Source organism: Amblyomma maculatum, chromosome 5 (assembly GCF_055883805.1).
Source record: "Amblyomma maculatum isolate TAMU_Amacu chromosome 5, ASM5588380v1, whole genome shotgun sequence".
NCBI classification, from domain to species: Eukaryota; Metazoa; Arthropoda; class Arachnida; order Ixodida; family Ixodidae; genus Amblyomma; species Amblyomma maculatum.
Window position 1 is genome coordinate 7,660,215 of NC_139348.1, and position 22,263 is coordinate 7,682,477.

Genomic DNA, 22,263 nt, shown 5'->3' on the forward strand with positions numbered 1-22,263 from the left:
TTATGTCACTTCTCTGCTTTTAAGCCCCCAATCTTCCAGCCGCTTTTGCTAGTTTCCACCGCCGGTTTATTCACCCGGCCACTGTTATCTCTAAACCCCAGAGCTTCAGGAACAGTGATTGCGCCTGCATCAACTTCCGGATGGATACCATTGCATTCGAGTACAATATGGTCAATTGTTTCACTGGAGTTTCCACATACAGCACATGCGTCATCTCCATTGTTAAATTTCTTTTTGTAGCTGCGTAGAGAAGTGCCATAATGTTAGTAATGTAGGAACAAAATTTAATAAATAGAATGATGGTTTAATTAACCATTCTAATTCAATAATTAAGATATATGGAGATAAATGTGCATGATAGCTACTGCTACCACCCCGTTTCAAAGTTGACGCTCCTATATTCCATCCATCCATCCCTGTTCTAAGGCACCCTGATCTAGCTTCAAAAAGTAGGGCACTGCCTCTTGAGTTATCATAAAAATCTTCCTTCCTGATCTGCATTTTCCACTTTCGGTATAATTCCACACTCTGTTTCTTTTCCATCGAATTTATCCAATTTTACCTTGTGTGTTTTTCACCTGTTTAATAATCTTTATTTCGCCGTCCTTGTTACTAGCATACTTACTAGTTAGTTTCCTAGTTCTTTTCCTCCATTGTGAGTCAACGCTTTTTAGGTACAGGTATTTAAATACTTTAGCTGCCTATCTGTTACTGTCTTATTTCCTCAGGCGTTCCTCATATAATATTTTACTCTGAGCTTCCCGTACTTCGAAAGATGCCCAGCCCATATCTCCCTGTACCGCCTCATTTGTAGTTTTGCCGTGGGCACCTAGTGCTAATCGTCCAACGGATCTCTGATTTGTTTCTAATGTCGACTGTACCTCTGATTTTAGGCACAAAACCGTATTTCTGAAAGTAAGTCCGGGCACCATAATTCCTTTCCAAATACCCCTCAAAAAATGCCTTATGTTTCATTATCCCGGCATTCCTTCGCCCTTTGGCCTTAAGTGATTGCTTATGCTTTCCAATGTATGCCAATCCTTCGTTTATCCATTCCCCCAAATATTTATCTTCTGCTACTCTAGGTATTTCAAGGCCTTGAATTTTAAGACCCTGATCAGTTGAGCCGTTGAAAATCATCAGACCCGACTTAACTGCGCTGAAACTGAAGCCTAGAGCGTCCCCTTCGTCTCCGCAATACTTAACTAGAGTTTGCAATTCTTCCCGACTCTCAGCTAGCAGCACAATACCGTCTGCATACACCAAACCGGGGAGGCGCTGCTCTATCGCCTTTCCACCTAATCTGTATGACAGGTTAAAACCTAGGTTACTGTCTTGTATCCTCCGTTCCAGGTTTATCATATAAAGCATGAACAGCACCGGTGATAGAGGACAGCCTTGTCTCAATCCTTTGCATACTCTGACATCCTCCGTACTTCTTATCCCTTCCCACGTAATTTCTACTTTGTTATCCCGGTATATTTCCTGTAGGAACTCTATTATCTCATAACCGATACCTTCTTCTTTTAATATGTTCCACAGGAGTTCCCTGCTTACGTTGTCGTACGCCCCGTTTATGTCCAGGAAGGCCAAATACAAAGGTCTATTTTCCACTCTAGATATTTCGATGCATTGGGTAAGCACGAACAGGCAATCATCTTAGCGCCTACCATTTCTAAAGCCGTTCTGAAGTTCTCCGATTATCTTGTTACTTTCAACCCATGCTTGCACCTTTAATTTCACCGCCTGCATGGCTAACCTGTACATTACAGATGTTATGGTAATCGGCCTGTAGGATTTTATGTGCATCCTTTCTCCTTTCCCCTTATAAATCAAATTCATTTTACTCTGCCGCCAGCTGTCCGGAATTTGCTTATTCGCTATGACTGTTTCCAAAGCTTTTAACAACGTTTCCTTACTTTTTGGACCGAGTTCATTAATCAGCTTGATCGGAATTCCATCTATTCCTGTAGATGTGTTTTTGGGAATATTTTTTTCTGCCTTTTTCCAGTTTAGATTGGTCAGTTCTAAGGTGCTTTGTATTCTGCTACCTTGTGTTGCTTCCTGATTTGCGGAGATTACCCTATCGTCGTTCTTAAATGACTCGGCTAAAACTGATGTAATGTAGTTCACTGCGTTGTCTGCCTTTAAACAATTTCCCTCGTTATCTTGAATCCGATCTTGCTTTCTTTGATTCTTCTTCCCTAGCCAGCTTATATGGTTCCAGAATTTTCTTGCTCCGCCTCTAGAGGCATCGTGTATATCAGCCATCCAGAGATCGGTGGACTGTCTTATTTTACTTTGGACGAGGGCCTGCACTTGAAGTTTCTTTTGTCGATATGATTCCCATTTTTGGTCGATTTCCTCCTGAGAAGCCTGAGCTTTCTTTGCCATTCGGTGTTCCCTTGAAGCAGCCCGTCGTTGTTCAATAGCTTCCCTGATTTCCTTATTCCACCAGCTCCGTGGCTTCCTCTTTTCATTCCAGCGGTTTGCTGCTTTAACCTCCTTAATTTTACTCCTTATGAGTAGTTCTACCTGTTCATAATCCCAGTCTTCCATGGGGCTTTTCTCTATTGCTTCCTCTATGTCTGCTGCTATCTGCGCTATTTGATCGTCGTTTAATTTTGCGTTTACGTTTTATCTAAGTTCCATTTCTCTTTTCATCAAGGGCCCCATCTGCAGACTAATACGTTTATGATCACTTCCCAGACTACACTCCCCTTCTTCGTCTATTTCCATTTTTGTGACCTTGCTATAAATTTCCTGCGACATTGGACAATAGTCAATGGTCGTCTGCCTGTTCCGGAATTCCCACGTGATTTGGCCTTCACATTTTGTTTCTCTATTTACTATAACTAGATCGTGTCGCTCGCAGAAATCTAGCATTAGCTTCCTGTTACAATCCGTGTATCCATCCAGATCGTCGATGTGGCCGTCTCTGTCTTTACAATGAGCAGCGCCCCTGGCGGCCAAAGTTGGAAGGCATCGCCGGCGCGGCCACCTCCTCCCATTGAGAGACCCCTCCGCACGGCACACTAGCAAGTATATTCTTGGCACTATAGTTTGCCTTTGCCTGCCTTCCCCTTCGCTGCTGTACTCTTGCCATTGCGGAGGTTTTGTTTTGCTGTGGGCGATGTGACTTCTGATACGAAGAAGCCACCCCGATGACAAAACCATTGTGCTAGGCTGCCGGACATGCTTACGGGAAAGGCGCCACGAATCGAAACATATGTGGCTCTTGGAAAATAATGGGGGCGAATATAAATACTCCCTAAAGGATAAAAATACACGATGACCTGATCACATCAATGACACGTCATCACATCACATCAATTCTATGGCCTTGTGGAAACAATAAGCCAGGGGAAGGGCAAGCAGGGCCAGCTAGCCGGATTGTCGACATGCTCTGTCAAGGAAGCACAAAGCCAGACACGAATGTGAACAAAAAGTGGACCACTAGTTAGGAAACAACTTTATTCAATGCATTACTAAGCTTCAAGAATACGCTGGTATATCTGTTGACCACAGCCAGCATACTATAGGCACCGTGCAGAAACCCAGGGGGCAGCACTCGCGGCGAACAGGCAGCGCCATGAGTGAGCGCCGGAACACTTTGATAGGGAGACGCGCGGCCGCCTGGGCAGGGCGCGCGCTTGAAAAAAGGCGGCCTGCGCCGCGAAATGGTAGCAGCTTCAGCCAGCTCAAGCGACTTAGCGAACCACAAACAATGCGAGAGCCACACGACACAAGACGGAGAGACAAGGACAAGCCCTGGCCTCCCGCTGGGCGTTTATTTCTGAGCTGGAAACACGCGAAACGGAAGACAACAGGAGAAGCGCGTGCAGTTGGAAAAGGCCGAGCAAAAAACGAAGGGGGTGGGAGGGTGGGGGCGTAAAAAACACGGTAAAAATGTAGAAAAATACAAAAAACATTTGTGGCGAACGCCCCTCGTCCCAAGTGTGGTACAGCTTCAAAAAGGTCAGCTCGAACGCCCAAAATTGGGGTGGGTGAGAAAAAAAAAAAAGCTGCGGGGAATCGAGCGGCCGAGAAGGGTGGAACGAGTATGGGAGAAGGATAGGAATGAATGAAGCTGTAGTCGAAGAAGAGAAAAAAGCCTAAAAAAAAGGGACAAGCCTGAAAACTCGAGAACGCGATTACCGGGGCCTGAAGATGCCGCAGGCACCTACATTGCGCACACGGATTTTGAAGAGCTTAAGCTGTTTCCTGGTGAGGCGGTTGCCACTTTTATCCACGATAAAGGAAAGGATGGCAGATGGCACGCGGTTGCTGATACAGCGACACAGCTATGAGAATGGAAACTGCCTTACAGCACCGCACAAACGATCTACCGTTTCTAATACACATTCATGTCTTCCTCTCTGTCACATGTCAGAATTGTAGCATGCTTAATTTTCTTTTTCGTTGAAAGAACGTCCTGCCTCATCCCGACTTCAATGCTAGTTTTCTTTCGTTTTTTTAACGATCCTTAATGCCTCTTTAACGGTACTTTCAAGTCCTCTGCCGCAAAATTAAGTTTTGACAGGGGAAGGTAACAGGTGGCAGCCAGCCGCTCGACAACTTGTTTGGAGCCGGATGGCATGTAATGAATGCAAGATCTGTTCAGAGTATCCACGAATAAGTGAAAAAAAAAACCTCTTTTTTACTTATTTTTTACTATAGTCTCGATTGAGCAGTATGGCATGAGAAACAGCTTATCATTCGAGGTTCAACAACTCAGTAGACATCGAAATGTCATTAACACAACTAAAGGAATAAAGCGTATGGAATGGCACCTCCTGAATCACATCTACAGAGGAGGGCGAAGTGGACAGCGAAGGATGGCGAGGAAAAAAAAGCAATATCAGGCTGGGGGACGGACAAAGGAAGCCGCCCAAGTGGGGAAAGAAAGTAGCGGCATAAGCGTGGAAGGAAAGGGTGTGGAAAGAAGAAAAGGAACGAGTTGAGAGGAGGAAAGAAATAATGAAAGCAAGCAAGCAAAAAAAAAAACGTTCGCGAAACTCATGCGCAAGACATATTAAATGCGCCATTTAAACACTCCATTCCTGTTGATTACTCTCTGCATTGTACTGGTGCTTATGCAAGCTATCGTAGACAGGGAAATATAGACCACAGGACAGCATAAATAAAAATTATGCAATGAACAATTGCATCCACGAGCGCGGCCCACAGGCCCGCACGGCGGTCCCAGTAGCGCTGATGCCTATGAGTTGCCCAATTTCTTTAAATATTATTTTTTTTTGCGGGTTGAGAAAGGATGCTAATGCAGATGAAGGTATAGTCTGTCCTCTTTCGGGAAAAGTGCTTCGCGGTAAATCTGGACGCGGCAATACCCGGGCATGATTGCCAGCTCACTGCTCGTTGGAAGGCAGCGATTCGCCTTAGCGTCGCTTCGCTTCGTAAAGCTTATTCGGTGACGCGAAAAATATTTTATCAGGCCAGTGAAAATGTGTGCAACAGCAGCAATCCAAGGTCTGCAACCTAGCAATTCATTTGTGACCATAGAATGCCGCGAATCGAAAGAACGAACGGCGAATGCGCCCCACGCTCAGCATATCCGCCGCGTCTCCGCTGCACGGCCGGGCGCACGTCTCCCTACCAAACTGTTCTTCCCGCCGCGAGGGGCGCGCGCGTCGCGCCGCGAGTTACTCCTGCACGGTGCCTATAACCGAAGTGCGTGATTATAGGCTAATATTTCACACGTATATGTTGCTAAATACAGTCTAATGAAATTGAATTGCGAAGCTTGTAGAAGCCTGCTAACCGCTTACTCGGCGCAAACTTCCGCGACAATGGGAAATCAGCTATTGTAAGTTCAGCTTTTGCTTCTTGAGCAAGCTCGAAAAATGACTGCCTGTGGGGCGATCATTCATGACATGAAAACCACTGTACACGGCGCAAAGACGACAACACAAGAAATAAAAGAACGCCATGTGAGCATGTGCTGTCCTTTTCTTTCTTGTGTTGTCTTCTTAAATTTGTGCCGTATACTTTGCATGCAGTGGTTCTCGAAGATATATGTTCACGGAGTTTTTGTTTTTTTTTTCGTGCCATAAACTGCATTCGGGCAGCAAATTAATTGATGCACTCGGAGTAGTAAAAGACACGCTCCCGCGAGAAATCGGATGCTTACAACATATACGCGCCTCGCCTCTCTCATCATGATTAACACGGGTGTACTTTTTGTCAAGGAAGCTAGCAGTGGAGCCGCCGTTCATCAGCCCGAGATGCCTACTAAATGCTTGTTTTCACACTCCTAGAGCTCCTGTCAGGTCCTTCCCTATCGATCAGAACACTGTCTACACGAATATAGCTAATTCGCAATTGTGCAGTTATCTGAAAATTTTCAGATTAAACTGCTGATAATGGACGGGGGATGCTCAACTGCAAGCTTTCAAGATGTGTTCAATAATGACTTGTGGCAATTTTTATGTACCTTTCTTCCATAAACAGCGTCGACAGTAAATTAAAATTCACGATCCAGAAGGCAGGCGCGACAAAAAGGTGCTGACAGCTGCGGCCTATAGGGAACCCAAGCTCAAGTTTCGCCACGCGATGGCAGCGCCGCATTCCTGGCGTGGTGGCGAAATGTGAAACGATGGGGCTTCGCCGGAGCAGACGCTCCGCTAGATTCCTGTGCACGCGCGGCGATCGTGTTGCGCCTGGCGGTTATTTGGCAATACAAAAACGCATCCGCTGATGCGGAACGGATGTACAAAGTAGCATTGTGCCATGGGAAGCCACAATAGTAGGCGAAGCACCAAAATTCGAGGCTCGCGTGTGAAACTTTGCAGATTCCTTTGGAAGCGTGTCCGCAAGACCTGTTTTCCAACCCCATGACAGCGTTCTGAGAAGTCTCGCGTTCTTTGTGGAAACGAAAAGAGCCAATTTCCCCTTTCTTCGTAAACTCAGAAATGTTGACAGTTGACAAAGACGGCTTGGAGAGCCATCAAAAAAGTACAGTGGTTAAACACCATGCATAAAAAGTGAAGAGGATGGAAGATTATCCTGCTCGTCGCTCCCCGCGTGTCTAGTTTTGCCGATTTTTTGTGCTCTCTCCCTGCTTTGTGAGTGCTCTGAAAGCAACCAAATCAACAGATGTGACGTCCGCAATCGAGACTGATGTTTGAATGTACCCTAAGTGTCCACAGCTGCCTTTTCATTTTTAGATTGACCAAGAAAATATCTAGGAACGAGGCCTTTTTTTTTCGGGGGTGGGGGCGGCGTTGGAAAACATGCCTTGCTGAGACGCTTTTACAGATTTTCGCAAATTGGCCAATACGTGAACCAATTATTATTATTATTATTATTATTATTATTATTATTATTATTATTATTATTATTATTATTATTATTATTATTATTATTATTATTATTATTATTATTATTATTATTATTATTATAGTACTTTATCACATATAACTCCCACTTTCTAGCCTTAAATTGTATTTACTTCACTTTTTGCTTTTTCTCCTGTTCAATGCTGTCTGTATCTTGAACTACTTTTTATCCGTTTCTTGCTTATATTTCAACTTTAAACTTTATATTCGAATCTTACTGTCCCTTGTTCAATTTTACTTCTTTATTGTATTATTCTGTATTTCTAGCCTGTGTTTTAAGTACCATGCACTTGTTGCGCCTGGAATGGTTGTTTATTTTATGTATATTTCTATATTACTATAATCAATGTCAGTTATCTGTTTTTTTTTTTTTCTCTTCTACCTACCGTTCTTTTTTTTTTTCTTTATTTCCTGGTGTGCTAAAAAATTCTCTCACTGTGTATATAAGTGATGATACTCGTTGTTTGCTTAATTTCCGTGATACTTTTCGTCTCAGTTTCATTTCATGTATTATTTATTTCTTTTTTTTGTGTTCTCTCTGTGTGTGTAAACATGTTTGTGCTTTTTCATTTTTTTTTTTGTGCTGCAGCACAAAGACCACATGGTTGTTCCTGCGCACATTAAATAAAGATTGATTGATTGATTGATTGATTGATTATTATTATTATTATTATTATTATTATTATTATTATTATTATTATTATTATTATTATTATTATTATTGTTATTATTATTATTATTATTATTATTATTATTATTATTATTATTATTATTATTATTATTATTATTATTATTATTATTATTATTAACGAAGATATGTCGGAAGTGCAGTACAAAAGTGATCCTAGCTATGGCTCGACTAACACTACTCGCACGGAGCATCCCATTCGCGTCACAGGGTTCGTGAGTGCAAACCAAATATTATCATAAATGAAGCGCAACCATTTAATAAGAACCAAAATAAAACACTGTGTAGTACAAGCTTGGATTTCACCTGCCTTCCGAGCCAGCGAGCCGGTTATATCGCGAGTAGCGCACGGAGCACGCATGTGCTTATGAGATTGCTAGCGTTCTTGTCTTTGAAGAAACACCTCCTTCGGACTATATACTTATTCTTCTACTGCGAAATTTCCTTTGGTAACGTCGTAATAATAAAAAAACAAATCCGTATATAGATCGCATGCTACAGGCCAAAACGATGGTCAACGAGCGGGCCACTTTATTCCACAGTACGGATGATACTTTAGCAGTTTTTGAAGATATTATGTACGACAATATAATTACATAGCGAACTTACCTCGAGATGCATTCCTACCCAGACGGCCACTGACGTCAGACGGACAATCGAACTCGGCCGAAACTCGGAGGCCGATTTTGGACGTCCGCCGGAATTCCGGCGTACGTACGAAAGCGGATGGTCGAATCCGTTCGCCCAGCGGACAGCCGCCGTACGTCCGCCACTGGATTTGCTTTTACACAGCTATGCTCGTCTGAACTGCGTATAAATCAGTAATGCCGTCAAGTCTGCATTATATGATGCCAGAGCGGAAAGGCGCCAAGCACGAATCGAAAGATAATGTGACTCTTGGAAAATAATGGGAGCAAATATAAATTCTCCCTAATGGATAAAAATACACGATGACCTGATCACATCAATTACACGTATACCATCCTAGTTTTTCAGTTGTATTATATTCTATGGCCTTGTGGAAACAATAAGCCAGGGGAATTCGTGCAAGCAGGGCCAGCTAGCCGGATTGTCGACATGTTGCATTGCATCAAGGATAAGCACAAAGCCAAATACGAATGTGAACAAAATGGAGGACCAGTAGTTAGAAAATAACTTTATTCAACGCATTACTAAGCGTCAAGAATGCACTGGTATATCTGTTGACCACAGCCAGCATATTACAGCTGAAGTGATTATAGGCTAATATTTCACAGGTACGTTGCAAAATAGTCTAATGAAATTGAATTGCGAAGCTTGTACAAGCCTGCTAACTCGGCGTTGCCTTAAGCAAACAGCTTACTCGGCACAAACTTCCGCGACAATGGGGACTCAGCTATTGTCAGTTCAGCTTTACTGCTTCTTGAACAAGCTCGAACATATGACAGCCTGTGGGGCGATCATTCATGACTTGAAAACCACTGTACACGACGCAAAGATGACAACACAAGAAAGCAAAAAACGGACACGAAACATGTTGTGCCCTTTTCTTTTTTGTGTTCTTAATGCAGTTAATGGCACGAAATAAAAACCCTCCGTGAATTGGATTGGATTGCTAAAACGTTTCTTTGGGGCCTGCAGTAGAACGCGCGCTCGCGCGCGCGCGCTCCGGACGGGGTCTCTTCTCAGCACCGGCCGCCCGGCCTGGGTCCCCTCTTGCCGGACAAGAAACACTGTATACGGCGCAAAGACAACACGTACAAGAAATAAAAGGATACCATATGTCAGCATGTGCTCTCCTTTTCTTTCTTGTGTCGTCTTAAATTTGCGCCATATACAGTCGTTCTCAAAAATATATGTTCACCGAGTTTTTTTTTTTTTTTTTTCATGCCATGAACTGTATCCGGGCAGAAAATAAACTGATGCACTCGGAGTAGTAAAAGACACGCTCCAGCGAGAAATCGGATGCTTAAAACATATATACGCCTTGCCTCTCTCAGTTAATATTAACACGGGTGTACTTTTTGTCAAGGAAGCAGTGGAGCCGCCGTTCATCAACCCGAGATGCCTCCTTGCTTGTTTTCACACTCCTAGAGCTCCTGTCAGGTCCTTCTCTATTGATCAGAACACTGTCTACATGAATACAGATAATTTGCAATTGTGCAGTTATCTGAAAATTCTCAGATATTAAACTGCTGATAATGCACGGAGGATACGCAACTGCAAGCTTTTAAGATGTGTTAAATAATGACTTGTGGCAATTGTTATGCACCTTTCTTCCGTAAACAGCGTCGATAGTAAATTCACGATCCAGAAGGCAAGCGCGACAAAAAGATGCTGACAGCTGCGGCCTATTAGGAATACGAATACAGCTTTACACGTTACCCGCGCAAACCTATGTGTCTCTGTACTCTTTATCATCGCGGCCGTGAGTCACAAACGTCAGAAAATGGGGCCATCGAGCGCCGCAGTCATTTTCATACGAGCGCCTTAATTCACTTTTCGCCAAGGACTCCGGAGAGAAATCGGACACGCGTTTGCAGTTAGAAACCTCTTAGCTTATCGTATAGCACCAGTAGTAGCACAACTTGCTAATATACCCAACCTCTGCATAGCTGCCACACCCAAATCTAAAAAGTGTGGACGAAGACGCTGCGTTTTTCTAAAGTGAGAAGGCCGCGGTTGCACGAACGCAACCCATCAACCAGCAGAGCGCTACATTGAAGTCTGCGGTGGCGCCACCTAGTGCATGTAACATGCACTGCGTCAGGGAAGGAGCCCCAGTGAGCCCACTAACCTATTCTGGCTCACTTTACCTAGGTGGTGCCGCCGCGTTTATCCCCAGTTTCTATTTTTCTATAAGAGATGGCGCTCCCTGTCAGGAGCGCCAGTTGACAGCCGTGTGGTGCGGACGCGTGTTCCATCGCTCCTCCGATTGCACGTGGCTACCGGAAACGGGCGGACTGGCGACAGCGGGAGCTTCCGAAGCGTCAAATAGATGAGTTCTTTCTTTTATTACCTTATTTCTTTTTCAGCTAGTCAGGTTAGGTGCAGCCTAAAGAATAGATTTTAGCTCTTGGTCCTAGCGGCCTGGTTTTTCGTGCCGGCAGCTAGGTTTTCTTGGCGTTCATTGTTTAGCTATCTTGTTTAAATAGATATTTCTCTTTCTAGGCTATTGGAATTCGCAGATTTGGTTTTCAACGCGTGTTTGATAGTCGTTTCTTGTGTCTTCTATCTTTTGGCAATCTGTATATTCTGAGAATTCGTAATAGATATAGTTCAGTCGATGAGCGCTTAAGATGTGCAATCAAAAGAAGGTAAGGTGTACTCAGTGTGAGGCGCAGGTTAATCTCAAAGAAACGCGTTTTGATTCTGTAGGTGAAGCGGAAGGCAGCAACTTTTTGTGTCGATGTTGCGTACTGAATACACGTCTAGATAGATTTGATCAAGAAAGGGGCAGTTTAGTGTCTCGTGTGGAGGATTTAGAACTTGAAGTACGTTTGCTAAGGACGGAAAATCAGAAACTGCTTGGACAGCTTACTCAGATTGAAAAGAAAGGGGCTGACTTTGTCCTTGGAACCAACAAGGACGAACATTCCAATGCGGGCCACGTGGCTGGGGCCAGCACTGGCATGGAAGGCATAAGCAAAGTAGGTCAGGCGGATCCGAACCATCAGAGTTATTTAGAAGCAGATAAGACGCCGGAAAAAAGGAAGAAGTAAGGAAGAATGAAAATCCCAGAGATAAGGACACAGATAACCGAAAGCAGGAGCCAACCGTTGGGAGAGGGAGAGACAAGGCCCAGGGGCTTATCCCCGGAGATTCTAACATGAACAGGTGCAAGCGAGATATCTTGGAACGTGTAAGGAGTGATAAGAGAGTGTTGGTTGGAGCCTTCCCAGGGAGAACAATGAGGGATGTACTAAAAGAGAGTAAAAATAGGCTGTTGAAGGATTCCGCAGAGCGCAGTATGGTAATAGTAGCCGCGGGTCTAAACGATGTCCTAAATGGTGACGCTGCAGGAGTGGTGGAAAGTTTAGCTAAGGGAGTTGACGAGATCAGGCAGATAGCACAGCAGACGCAGATAGTTGTATGCACAGTACCAGAGGTGCTAGGATTGAACGGAAAGATGGAAAAGGACGTGGTGACAGTTAATCAGGACATAAGAAAGTTAAGCCTGGAGAAGCGGTTCGAAGTGGTTGAGGTGAACAGGGAGGTACATAAAGCAGGTTTTGGTAGGGCTTTTCAGCGAGATGGCATTAATTTTAACAGAAGGGTCGGAGCAGAGATCGGCTGGTGCTTGGCAGGCAGGGCTGTAGCTTTTTTAGGGGGCCCGCGAGGACTCCGTGCACAGAGGTAGTTAGAAGTGAAGTAGAAGTGAATAATGGAGGCTGAGCTCCCAAAAATGGCAAAGAGTAGGTCGAGAAAGAAAAGTACAAAAAAGAAATTTAACACTAGGATCAGCTACATAAACATGCAAGGAGGTAGAAAAAGAGCGAAATGGCTAGAGATAGAACAGCAGTTGAAGGATGACAAAATAGGTGTGTACGCTCTTTGCGAGACTCATCTCAGGGATCTAGAAGATCCGCCGTTTATAGAAGGCTACGTCTGGAAAATGTGCAACAGAACGAGAACGGAAAGAAAGGGTGGAGGCGTAGGTATGTTGATACACCAGGGAACAAATTGGCAAAGAATTAAATCATCTTGTAAAGAACATATCTGGGTTTCAGGAACCATTGCCGGCATAAGGACATGGCTACGGGTAGTTTATTTAGGAACAGGACATCAATGCAGGCAAGAAAACAGGGATCTTGTTGAATGTCTCAGTGACGATATAAGCCAGTTTGGAAACGGGGCCAATGTTATTCTACTGGGGGACATGAACGGCCACATCGACGATCTGGATGGATACACGGATTGTAACGGGAAGCTAATGCTAGATTTCTGCGAGTGACACGATCTAGTTATAGTAAATAGAGAAGCAAAATGTGAAGGCCAAATCACGTGGGAATTCCGCAACAGGCAGACGACCATTGACTATTGTCTAATGTCGCAGGAAATTTATAGCAAGGACACAAAAATGGAAATAGACGAAGAAGGGGAGTGTAGTGTCGCGAGTAGGATTTTCGCTGGTACGCCGGGAACAAATATACGCAAACACACAGATCGATGTTTGTGATGGAGCGCGCAGCGTGAGTCCGACAGGGGGGCGTGGTTTTCTACCTGGGCGACAACTGCACGGCGCTAGGGGGCTGCTCCGCTAGCTGAGGGAAGCGAGGGCTCGTCTGGCATGAAGCCAGTGCCACTGCACTCAGAGCGCTGAGGGAAGCGAGGATACAGCGAGGGCTCGTCTGGTGGGACACCAGTGCCGCAACGCCGAGGTCCGCGATGCCGGACCCGCTAAGCTACCCTAACTAAGCCGCGATCCATCGGAGCAGTGAGGGCTTCTGATAGCGATCAGTGCCACAACGCTCACTCCGATAGACCACGGCGAGCTGACGGAAGGGAAGGTGTTTACTCCTACTCTTCCCGGTAGCCCCGGGCCTCGACAAACTCCTTTGGCTCCCGGCTGCCCTTCCCTATCAAACCTGCTTTACTCTTCGTGCGAGTTTCTTCCTCTTCATTCTTGATCCCTCCTCGAGGCCTCATGTAACTTAACTGTCCTCCTATATTGCGCTACATTACTTGGTAGCGCAGGCTGAAACCTCTTTACTCTCCGAGGCTCTACTTGAATCGTCATAACTGCCAGCCCTCATATTCCCTCATATTACATAATCGTTGCGCCCAGCAAACTCAGAGATAATGTACTAATCTAAATTCAACGAATATAGTTAGAGCTGTGGCTCCACCTGTCGGACATCAGCGCAGGCTGCTTTCATAATTTTATTTTCAGTTATGGCTCATAGATGGCGCTGCTGCGCTACATTCCTTCCCGGTACACAACAATGGTGAGTGTCCTCACTCACAATCTCAGTTAACTTATACAAAGTTATAATAAAAGAAAACACAAAATTTGCAATACTACATGCTGCATATGCGATAATCGTCCTTTGATGGTGCATTGTCCAACGTTACTGCGAAACACTGCTCCAGTAGTTGTCACTGTCACTGCTCGCGATTCACCGTAGGTGGCGTCACTGTGGGGAGAGGGCGGTAGTAGCCCGCTCTCATTAGCTCACCTCCATGGCTCATGTAGTCTGCTGTCCACAAAAGTCAGTTTCCGGCTGTCTGGAAACACACTGCACTCGTAGAGTCTAGTTCACTTTAGCACACACGTACCCACATACTCCTTTGTGGAAGTACTTGTTCGTACACACGCACTGCGCACATGCGTTTAGTCCCGTAACGTGTTGTCCTGTAGGCTCCCTTAGTGTTGCAGGCACACTCACACACACACACGCGCGCACTTCTTGCCTAATAGTACACAAAGTCGTCTCTTCGTGGAGGTAGTATACGTCGGCCGCTTCTTCCGCGTCTGGTTGGAACTGGGTTGTCCGGGACTGTGTCTGAAGTATCAAAGAACTCTTCGTCCGGGACCGTGTCCGATGCGTCGAAGAATTCTTCGTCGTTACTGATGCCGGATGGCTGCTCGTCCTCAGTGACCTCTAGGCGTGGCTCTGTTGCGTCTTCTGCTCCGACGGGGGTGTGTTCTTCTGAACCGACTTCTGGGTTACTATCCCGTTCTATATAGGGCTTTATCCTGTTAATGTTTACAATATCTCGACGTCCTCGGCGACTTTCTATTTCCCAGTCGTTTTCCGCGGTTTGTCTCACGAGGCGGAAGGGGCCGTGGTAAGGATGCAAAAATTTTGATGTGTGACCACGTTTGGATGTAGGCATACGCACGTAAACAAGATCACCAGGGGTTAGTGGCAGCGTGCGGCGTGTTTGATCGTACCGCAGCTTATTTGCCTCCTGTGACCTTCGCTCCCGCTCTAGTACCAGTTCCCTAGCGTCATTCCACCGGCGCATCGTCTCCTCGCTTGTCAGGCCCATGGCGCCCCCCCGGGCTGCCCCTACGGCCACGTCGATCGGCAATGTTGGCTCGTGTCCGTACAGCAAAAAGAATGGAGAGTATCCAGTCGTCTCATGCACGGATGAGTTGTATGCGAACGTCACGAAGGGAAGAAACTGATCCCAGTCGCGGTGATCGGACGAGACGTATTGGCTGATCATTTCAGCGAGTGTCCGGTTAAAACGTTCGCAAAGGCCATTTGTCTGAGGGTGATACGCCGTCGTGCGCGTGTGGTTCGTTTGAGTGAGACGGAACAGCTCTTCGATCATGTCGGCCACAAAATGTTGCCCTCGGTCTGTGATCACCTGTTCAGGTGCCCCATGCCGTAGAACCACTGCTTCCAAAAATGCTTTCGCGGCGCTTGCAGCTGTGGCTTCGGGGACGGCGACGGTTTCCGCCCACTTAGTGTGGTAGTCGATCAGTACGAGTACATGTCGATTTCCGCTTGAGGACTGCGTCAGGGGACCCAGGAAATCCATTCCGAGCCGCTGAAAAGGCCGCCGAGCAGGCGCGGGACGGGCTGCAACAGGCCGGATGGCTTAGCTGGAGGGGTCTTGCGAGTTTGGCAGTCGGGACAGGAGCGGACGTACTTGGTTATGTCGGCAAACATTTTTGGCCAAAAATAGCGTTGGCTGATCTTGCTTAGTGTTCTCTTCATGCCCAGGTGCCCAGCTGTTATGTCGTCGTGACAGGACGCCAGAATCTCTCGGCGGAGTGGTTTAGGGACTGCCAAGGCCAGTCTGTCTTCCTTGAAGCCTTTTGCTCTTCTGAACAGAATTTCCTCTTGTAAGCTGAAGGCTCGTGCTGTACGGCGGGTTTTTCTCTGGACAGGTTCACTCGGGTTCCTCAGGTGCTCAATGATAGGTCCGAAGAAGTGGTCTTCCCTCTGGAGCTCAGCAATTCTTTCCCTCTGGTCGTCCGCAAGGAAGAGCGGCATATCTTCGCATAAGGGGTGTGTGCCTTCTGCGTCATATGGGAGACGAGATAGCGCGTCTGCGTTTGAGTTCTTGATACCGGGGCGATGCTTGAGGCTGATGTTGAATTCCTGAAGGAGCAAGCTCCATCGCGTGAGACGTCCACTTGGATTCTTGGTGGTCATGAGCCACGTCAGGCTGGCTTGATCGATGACGATGGTAAACGGTATGCCAAATAGATACGGACGAAATTGCCTGACCGCGAATATTACCGCGAGACATTCCTGTTCGGTGACGCTGTAATTTTTTTTCGGCCTTATTCAGATGTCGGCTGGCGTAACTGACCACGTATTCTTCCATGCCGTTCTTTTGCACAAGTACTGCGCCGATCCCATACCCGCAGGCATCCGTATGGACTTCAACAGGCAACTCGGGGTTGAAGAGTCGCAGCACTGGTGAATTGGTAAGGCGCTGCTTGAGTTCTTCGAAGGCGTTTTGGCATTCGATGCTCCAGTCCCAGCCTTTGCCTGTCTTGGTGAGCTCGGTTAATGGTCGTGAGATGCGGGCGAAATCTTTTACAAAGCGTCTGTAGTAGTTGCAGAGCCCCAAGAAGCTGCGGACCTGCTTCACGTTCTTGGGTGCCATCGCTTGCTCGATTGCTTGAATATTGCTAGGGTCAGGTCTTGCCGAACATCCATCGATTATGTGGCCCAGGTACTTAATTCGGTCGGTTGCGACGTGGCACTTCTTGGGCTGCAGGCGAAGGCCCGTTAAGTCCAGTGCGTTGAAAACATTTCTGAGGTCCGTTAGGTGGTCGCCAGCGGTCTTGGAGAAAACAATGATGTCGTCAAGATATGCGAGGCACACTCTCCAGAGCTGGCTTGCTAGCACTTTGTTTATCATGCGCTGGAAAGTGGCAGGGGCATTGCAGAGGCCAAAGGGGACAACGTTGAACTCGTATAGTCCGTATCCTGTAGAAAAGGCAGTTTTTTCTTTGTCTGCCTCCTGTATGGGGACTTGCCAATACCCAGACGCCATGTCTAGTGTTGTAAAGAAGTGGGAGCCTTGCAATCGGTCCACAACGTCGTCTACCCGAGGAAGCGGATGTACGTCTTTCTTCGTGACCATATTGAGTTTCCTGTAGTCTACGCAGAAGCGCCAAGTCCCATCTCGCTTCCGAACGAGAACCACGGGGGATGACCATGGGCTGCTGGACTCTCTTATGACTCCCTTCTCCAACATCTCCGAAACCTGGTTTTGGATTCTCTCTCTTTCTGTTGCCGAATGGCGATATGGATTCTGCCGGACTGGTCTTGCATCACCGGTGTTGATCTCGTGCTCAACTATGCTTGTACGGCCGAGGCCTTCATTTGCATTGACAAAGAGGTGCTCATATTCTTCCAGTAAGGACAGGAACCCTTGACGCTGGCCTTGGTCTAACTGGGCGCCGTACTGGACTTCGTCTATTCCAGACCTAGACTGAGTCGGAGGCCTTACGCAGATTTCAACGTTCAGGAGGGGCGTGGTTTTCCCTAGTGCTGTTCCCTTGTTAATAGTCAGGGGTGTAGGTCCCGGATTGGCGATGCGGATATACGTCATGTTGTTCTGGATGCTAGCCAGTGCTCGGGCTACGCTCGGATGGGGCCTGTCTGGTGTAGGGCTTAAGGGTTCTACCAGGCATGGTCCGTTTCTGCCAACCGTAACTGGAACCATAACCTCCGTAGAGGGTGGGATCTGTAGGTGTTGCTGGCAGTAAATGACCTCTGGGTTTACCATGTCTGTGTCGAACTCATCCAGACGGAGCTTCAGGCTGTGTCCCCGCAGCGTGACTGTTCGGTTTGGGAAACTGATTGTCATTTCAGAGTTCGCGCACATCGGTATTCCACCCAGGAGGTCATACGGTAGTGTATCCATTACCAGGAATGATTCTTGCAGCTCTATCGGTCCGATATGTACATTGAGCTTCACTTCGCCTGCTGCACTGACAAGTTTTCCATTGACGTTCCTGACAATGGCTGTAGTTTTGCCCATTTCTGCACCTATCCTGGCCACGAAGCTCTGGGAGGCAATGTTCACCGATGCGCCGGTGTCTACTATCATTGCCGTTTTCCGGCCTTTCACCGAAACAGGAAGGGTGACGAGGTGAGAACTGCATGCGTAGGCCGCCTCTCCTGGGGAGTTACCTTTTTTCATTTCGGGGGGAACTCGTGGACCCCGCCGTCCTAGTTTCCCGATGGCTGGGCGCCTTGTGCCCCTGTTGGCCCTAGCTGCATGTTGCACTGACGCATTATATGCCCGGATCGGCCGCAACGGTAGCATCTCACTTGCCCGGCCTGATTCCGGGACTGTCGGCCCGGGAACCTGCGTGGCCCTGGTCGAGCAAGTTGTTCAACGGCATATGTCAGAGCCTTCACGCTCTCTTGTAGGGCGTCAAACATTTCGGTCGTTACGACCTGTGCTGCTGAGGCGTTATGCCTCGGAGTCGACTCCCAGTTATGTTCGGGCGGGCCTGCCGCAGCATGGTAAGGGTCTGCTGTTAGAAATGGAGAGGCCGCTGCAAATCCTGGGAGGGGGTGCGCTGGCATGGCCGCCACAGCATGCTGCGCCATGGCACCTACGTGTGTTAATCGCTGCAGGTGTTGCAGAAATTCTGACGGTGTTTTGGGGTTTGAGATGGCCACCCTCTCCATCATTTCCGGTCGCAGCCCGCGCAGCAGGCAACGCACCCTCTCCGCGTCTGTCATGGTGGTGTTTGCCCGAGCGCAAAGGTGAAGGATGCTCGATACGTATTCTCGAGGAGTTTCACCCGGCTGCTGCCGCCTCTCGTGTAGTTGGATGAAGGCCCAATCCCTGACGTCCTCCCCGGCAAAACTTTCGCGAAGAGCCCCTTTCCACTGGTCCCAAGTCTCCAGCTGCCGTGCAGGTGAATCCCTCAAGATGGCGCTGTACCACCGACTGGCCTCGCCGCCGAAGGCGAAAATCAAATTGTTGGCTTTTTGGGCGTCGCTCCATCCCACTGCCGTTGCGTAGCGCTCATATAAGCGCACCCAGTCTTCCACGTCTTCGTCAGATTTTGCAGAAAAGCGTGGAGGGGGGCCATAGAGCCTTGACGCTTGCTCGTTTCCGGCGCCTTCCATTGTGTTTTGGATGTTACGATTGCTACGACTTCGTAAGACCCGCTCGTCACTATTCCCGATCATTAAATTTTTTTTTTCTCTCTTTTATTTGCACGTCGCTGCGGCGGTTGCGATTTCAAATATTTTCGCGAAGCGGTCGTTCAGTGACCTTGGTTTTTCTTCTAATTCAATGTCTTGCCACTTTTCTTCCGGGTTAATTGGCGATGATTGTTGGACCGCCTTCGCCTGCTTCCTCCGGTCGCGGCGTTGCCGGGAACGCGACTTTCCTTCGCTACAGCTGTTCATCGTCTGTACGTAGTCTTACCCCGCACCTCCACCACTTGTCGCGAGTAGGATTTTCGCTGGTACGCCGGGAACAAATATACGCAAACACACAGATCGATGTTTGTGATGGAGCGCGCAGCGTGAGTCCGACAGGGGGGCGTGGTTTTCTACCTGGGCGACAACAACTGCACGGCGCTAGGGGGCTGCTCCGCTAGCTGAGGGAAGCGAGGGCTCGTCTGGCATGAAGCCAGTGCCACTGCACTCAGAGCGCTGAGGGAAGCGAGGATACAGCGAGGGCTCGTCTGGTGGGACACCAGTGCCGCAACGCCGAGGTCCGCGATGCCGGACCCGCTAAGCTACCCTAACTAAGCCGCGATCCATCGGAGCAGTGAGGGCTTCTGATAGCGATCAGTGCCACAACGCTCACTCCGATAGACCACGGCGAGCTGACGGAAGGGAAGGTGTTTACTCCTACTCTTCCCGGTAGCCCCGGGCCTCGACAAACTCCTTTGGCTCCCGGCTGCCCTTCCCTATCAAACCTGCTTTACTCTTCGTGCGAGTTTCTTCCTCTTCATTCTTGATCCCTCCTCGAGGCCTCATGTAACTTAACTGTCCTCCTATATTGCGCTACATTACTTGGTAGCGCAGGCTGAAACCTCTTTACTCTCCGAGGCTCTACTTGAATCGTCATAACTGCCAGCCCTCATATTCCCTCATATTACATAATCGTTGCGCCCAGCAAACTCAGAGATAATGTACTAATCTAAATTCAACGAATATAGTTAGAGCTGTGGCTCCACCTGTCGGACATCAGCGCAGGCTGCTTTCATAATTTTATTTTCAGTTATGGCTCATAGATGGCGCTGCAGCGCTACAGTAGTCTGGGAAGTGATCATAAACGTATTAGTCTGCAGATGGGGCCCTTGATGAAAAGAGAAATGGAACTTAGACAAAACGTAAACGCAAAATTAAACGACGATCAAATAGCGCAGATAGCAGCAGACATAGAGGAAGCAATAGAGAAAAGCCCCATGGAAGACTGGGATTATGAACAGGTAGAACTACTCATAAGGAGTAAAATTAAGGAGGTTAAAGCAGCAAAACGCTGGAATGGAAAGAGGAAGCCACGGAGCTGGTGGAATAAGGAAATCAGGGAAGCTATTGAACAACGACGGGCTGCTTCAAGGGAACACCGAATGGCAAAGAAAGCTCAGGCTTCTCAGGAGGAAATCGACCAAAAATGGGAAACATATCGACAAAAGAAACTTCAAGTGCAGGCCCTCGTCCAAAGTAAAATAAGACAGTCCACCGATCGCTGGATGGCTGATATACACGATGCCTCTAGAGGCGGAGCAAGAAAATTCTGGAACCATATAAGCTGGCTAGGGAAGAAGAATCAAAGAAAGCAAGATCGGATTCAAGATAACGAGGGAAATTGTTTAAAGGGGGACAACGCAGTGAACTACATTACATCAGTTATAGCCGAGTCATTTAAGAACGACGATAGGGTAATCTCCGCAAATCAGGAAGCAACACAAGGTAGCAGAATACAAAGCACCTTAGAACTGACCAATCTAAACTGGAAAAAGGCAGAAAAAAATATTCCTAAAAACACATCTAAGGAATAGATGGAATTCCGATCAAGCTGATTAATGAACTCGGTCCAAAATGTAAGGAAACGTTGTTAAAAGCTCTGGAAACAGTTATAACGAATAAACAAATTCCGGACAGCTGGCGGCAGAGTAAAATGAATTTGATTTATAAAGGGAAAGGAGACAGGATTCACATAAAATACTACAGTCCGATTACCATAACATCTGTCATGTACAGGTTAGCCATGCAGGCGGTGAAACTAAAGGTGCAAGCATGGGTTGAAAGTAACAAGATACTCGGAGAACATCAGAACGGCTTTAGAAATGGTAGGCGCTTGGATGATAGCCTGTTCGTGCTTACCCAATGCATCGAAATATCTAGAGTGGAAAATAGACCTTTGTATTTGGCCTTCCTGGACATAAACGGGGCGTACGACAACGTAAGCAGGGAACTCCTGTGGAACATATTAAAAGAAGAAGGTAGCGGTTATGAGATAATAGAGTTCCTACAGGAAATATACCGGGACAACAAAGTAGAAATTACGTGGGAAGGGATAAGAAGTACGGAGGATGTCATAGTATGATTAAGACAAGGCCGTCCTCTATCACCGGTACTGTTCATGCTTATATGATAAACCTGGAACGGAGGATACAAGAGAGTAACCTAGGTTTTAACCTGTCATACAGATTAGGTGGAAAGGCGGTAGAGCAGCGCTTCCCTGGTTTGATGTATGCAGACGATATTGTGCTGCTAGCTGAGAGTCTGGAAGAATTGCAAACTCTAGTTAAGTATTGCGGAGACGAAGCAGACGCTCTAGGCTTCAGTTTCAGCGCAGTTAAGTCGGGTCTGATGATTTTCAACGGCTCAACTGATCAGGGTCTTAAAATACAAGGCCTTGAAATACCTAGTGTAGCAGAATATAAATATTTGGGGGTATGGGTAAACGAAGGATTGGCATACATTGGAAAGTATAAGCAATCACTTAAGGCCAAAGGGCGAAGGAATGCCGGAATAATGAAGCATAAGGCATTGTGGGGATACAATAGGTATGAGGTTTTGAGGGGTATTTGGAAGGAATTATGGTGCCCGGACTTACTTTCAGAAATACGGTTTTGTGCCTAAAATCAGAGGTACAGTCGACATTAGAAACAAATCAGAGATCCGTTGGACGATTAGCACTAGGTGCCCACGGCAAAACTACAAATGAGGCGGTACAGGGAAATATGGGCTGGGCATCTTTCGAAGTACGGGAAGCTCAGAGTAAAATATTATATGAGGAACGCCTGAGGAAATAAGACAGTAACAGATAGGCAGC

The 22,263-nt window shown here is 47.0% G+C and overlaps 1 protein-coding gene across 1 annotated transcript; it reads right to left on the bottom strand.

The window, feature by feature from the left end:
• Nucleotides 1–14,439: 14,439 nt before the first annotated feature.
• Nucleotides 14,440–18,054, bottom strand: LOC146187713 (uncharacterized). The gene is made up of 3 exons (XM_084603438.1): nt 17,272–18,054; nt 16,300–16,860; nt 14,440–15,528 (listed from the first exon to the last, which is right to left on the bottom strand). The coding sequence occupies exons 1-3, from the start codon at nt 18,052–18,054 to the stop codon at nt 14,440–14,442; spliced, it is 2,433 nt and encodes an 810-aa protein (XP_084459564.1).
• Nucleotides 18,055–22,263: the final 4,209 nt, after the last annotated feature.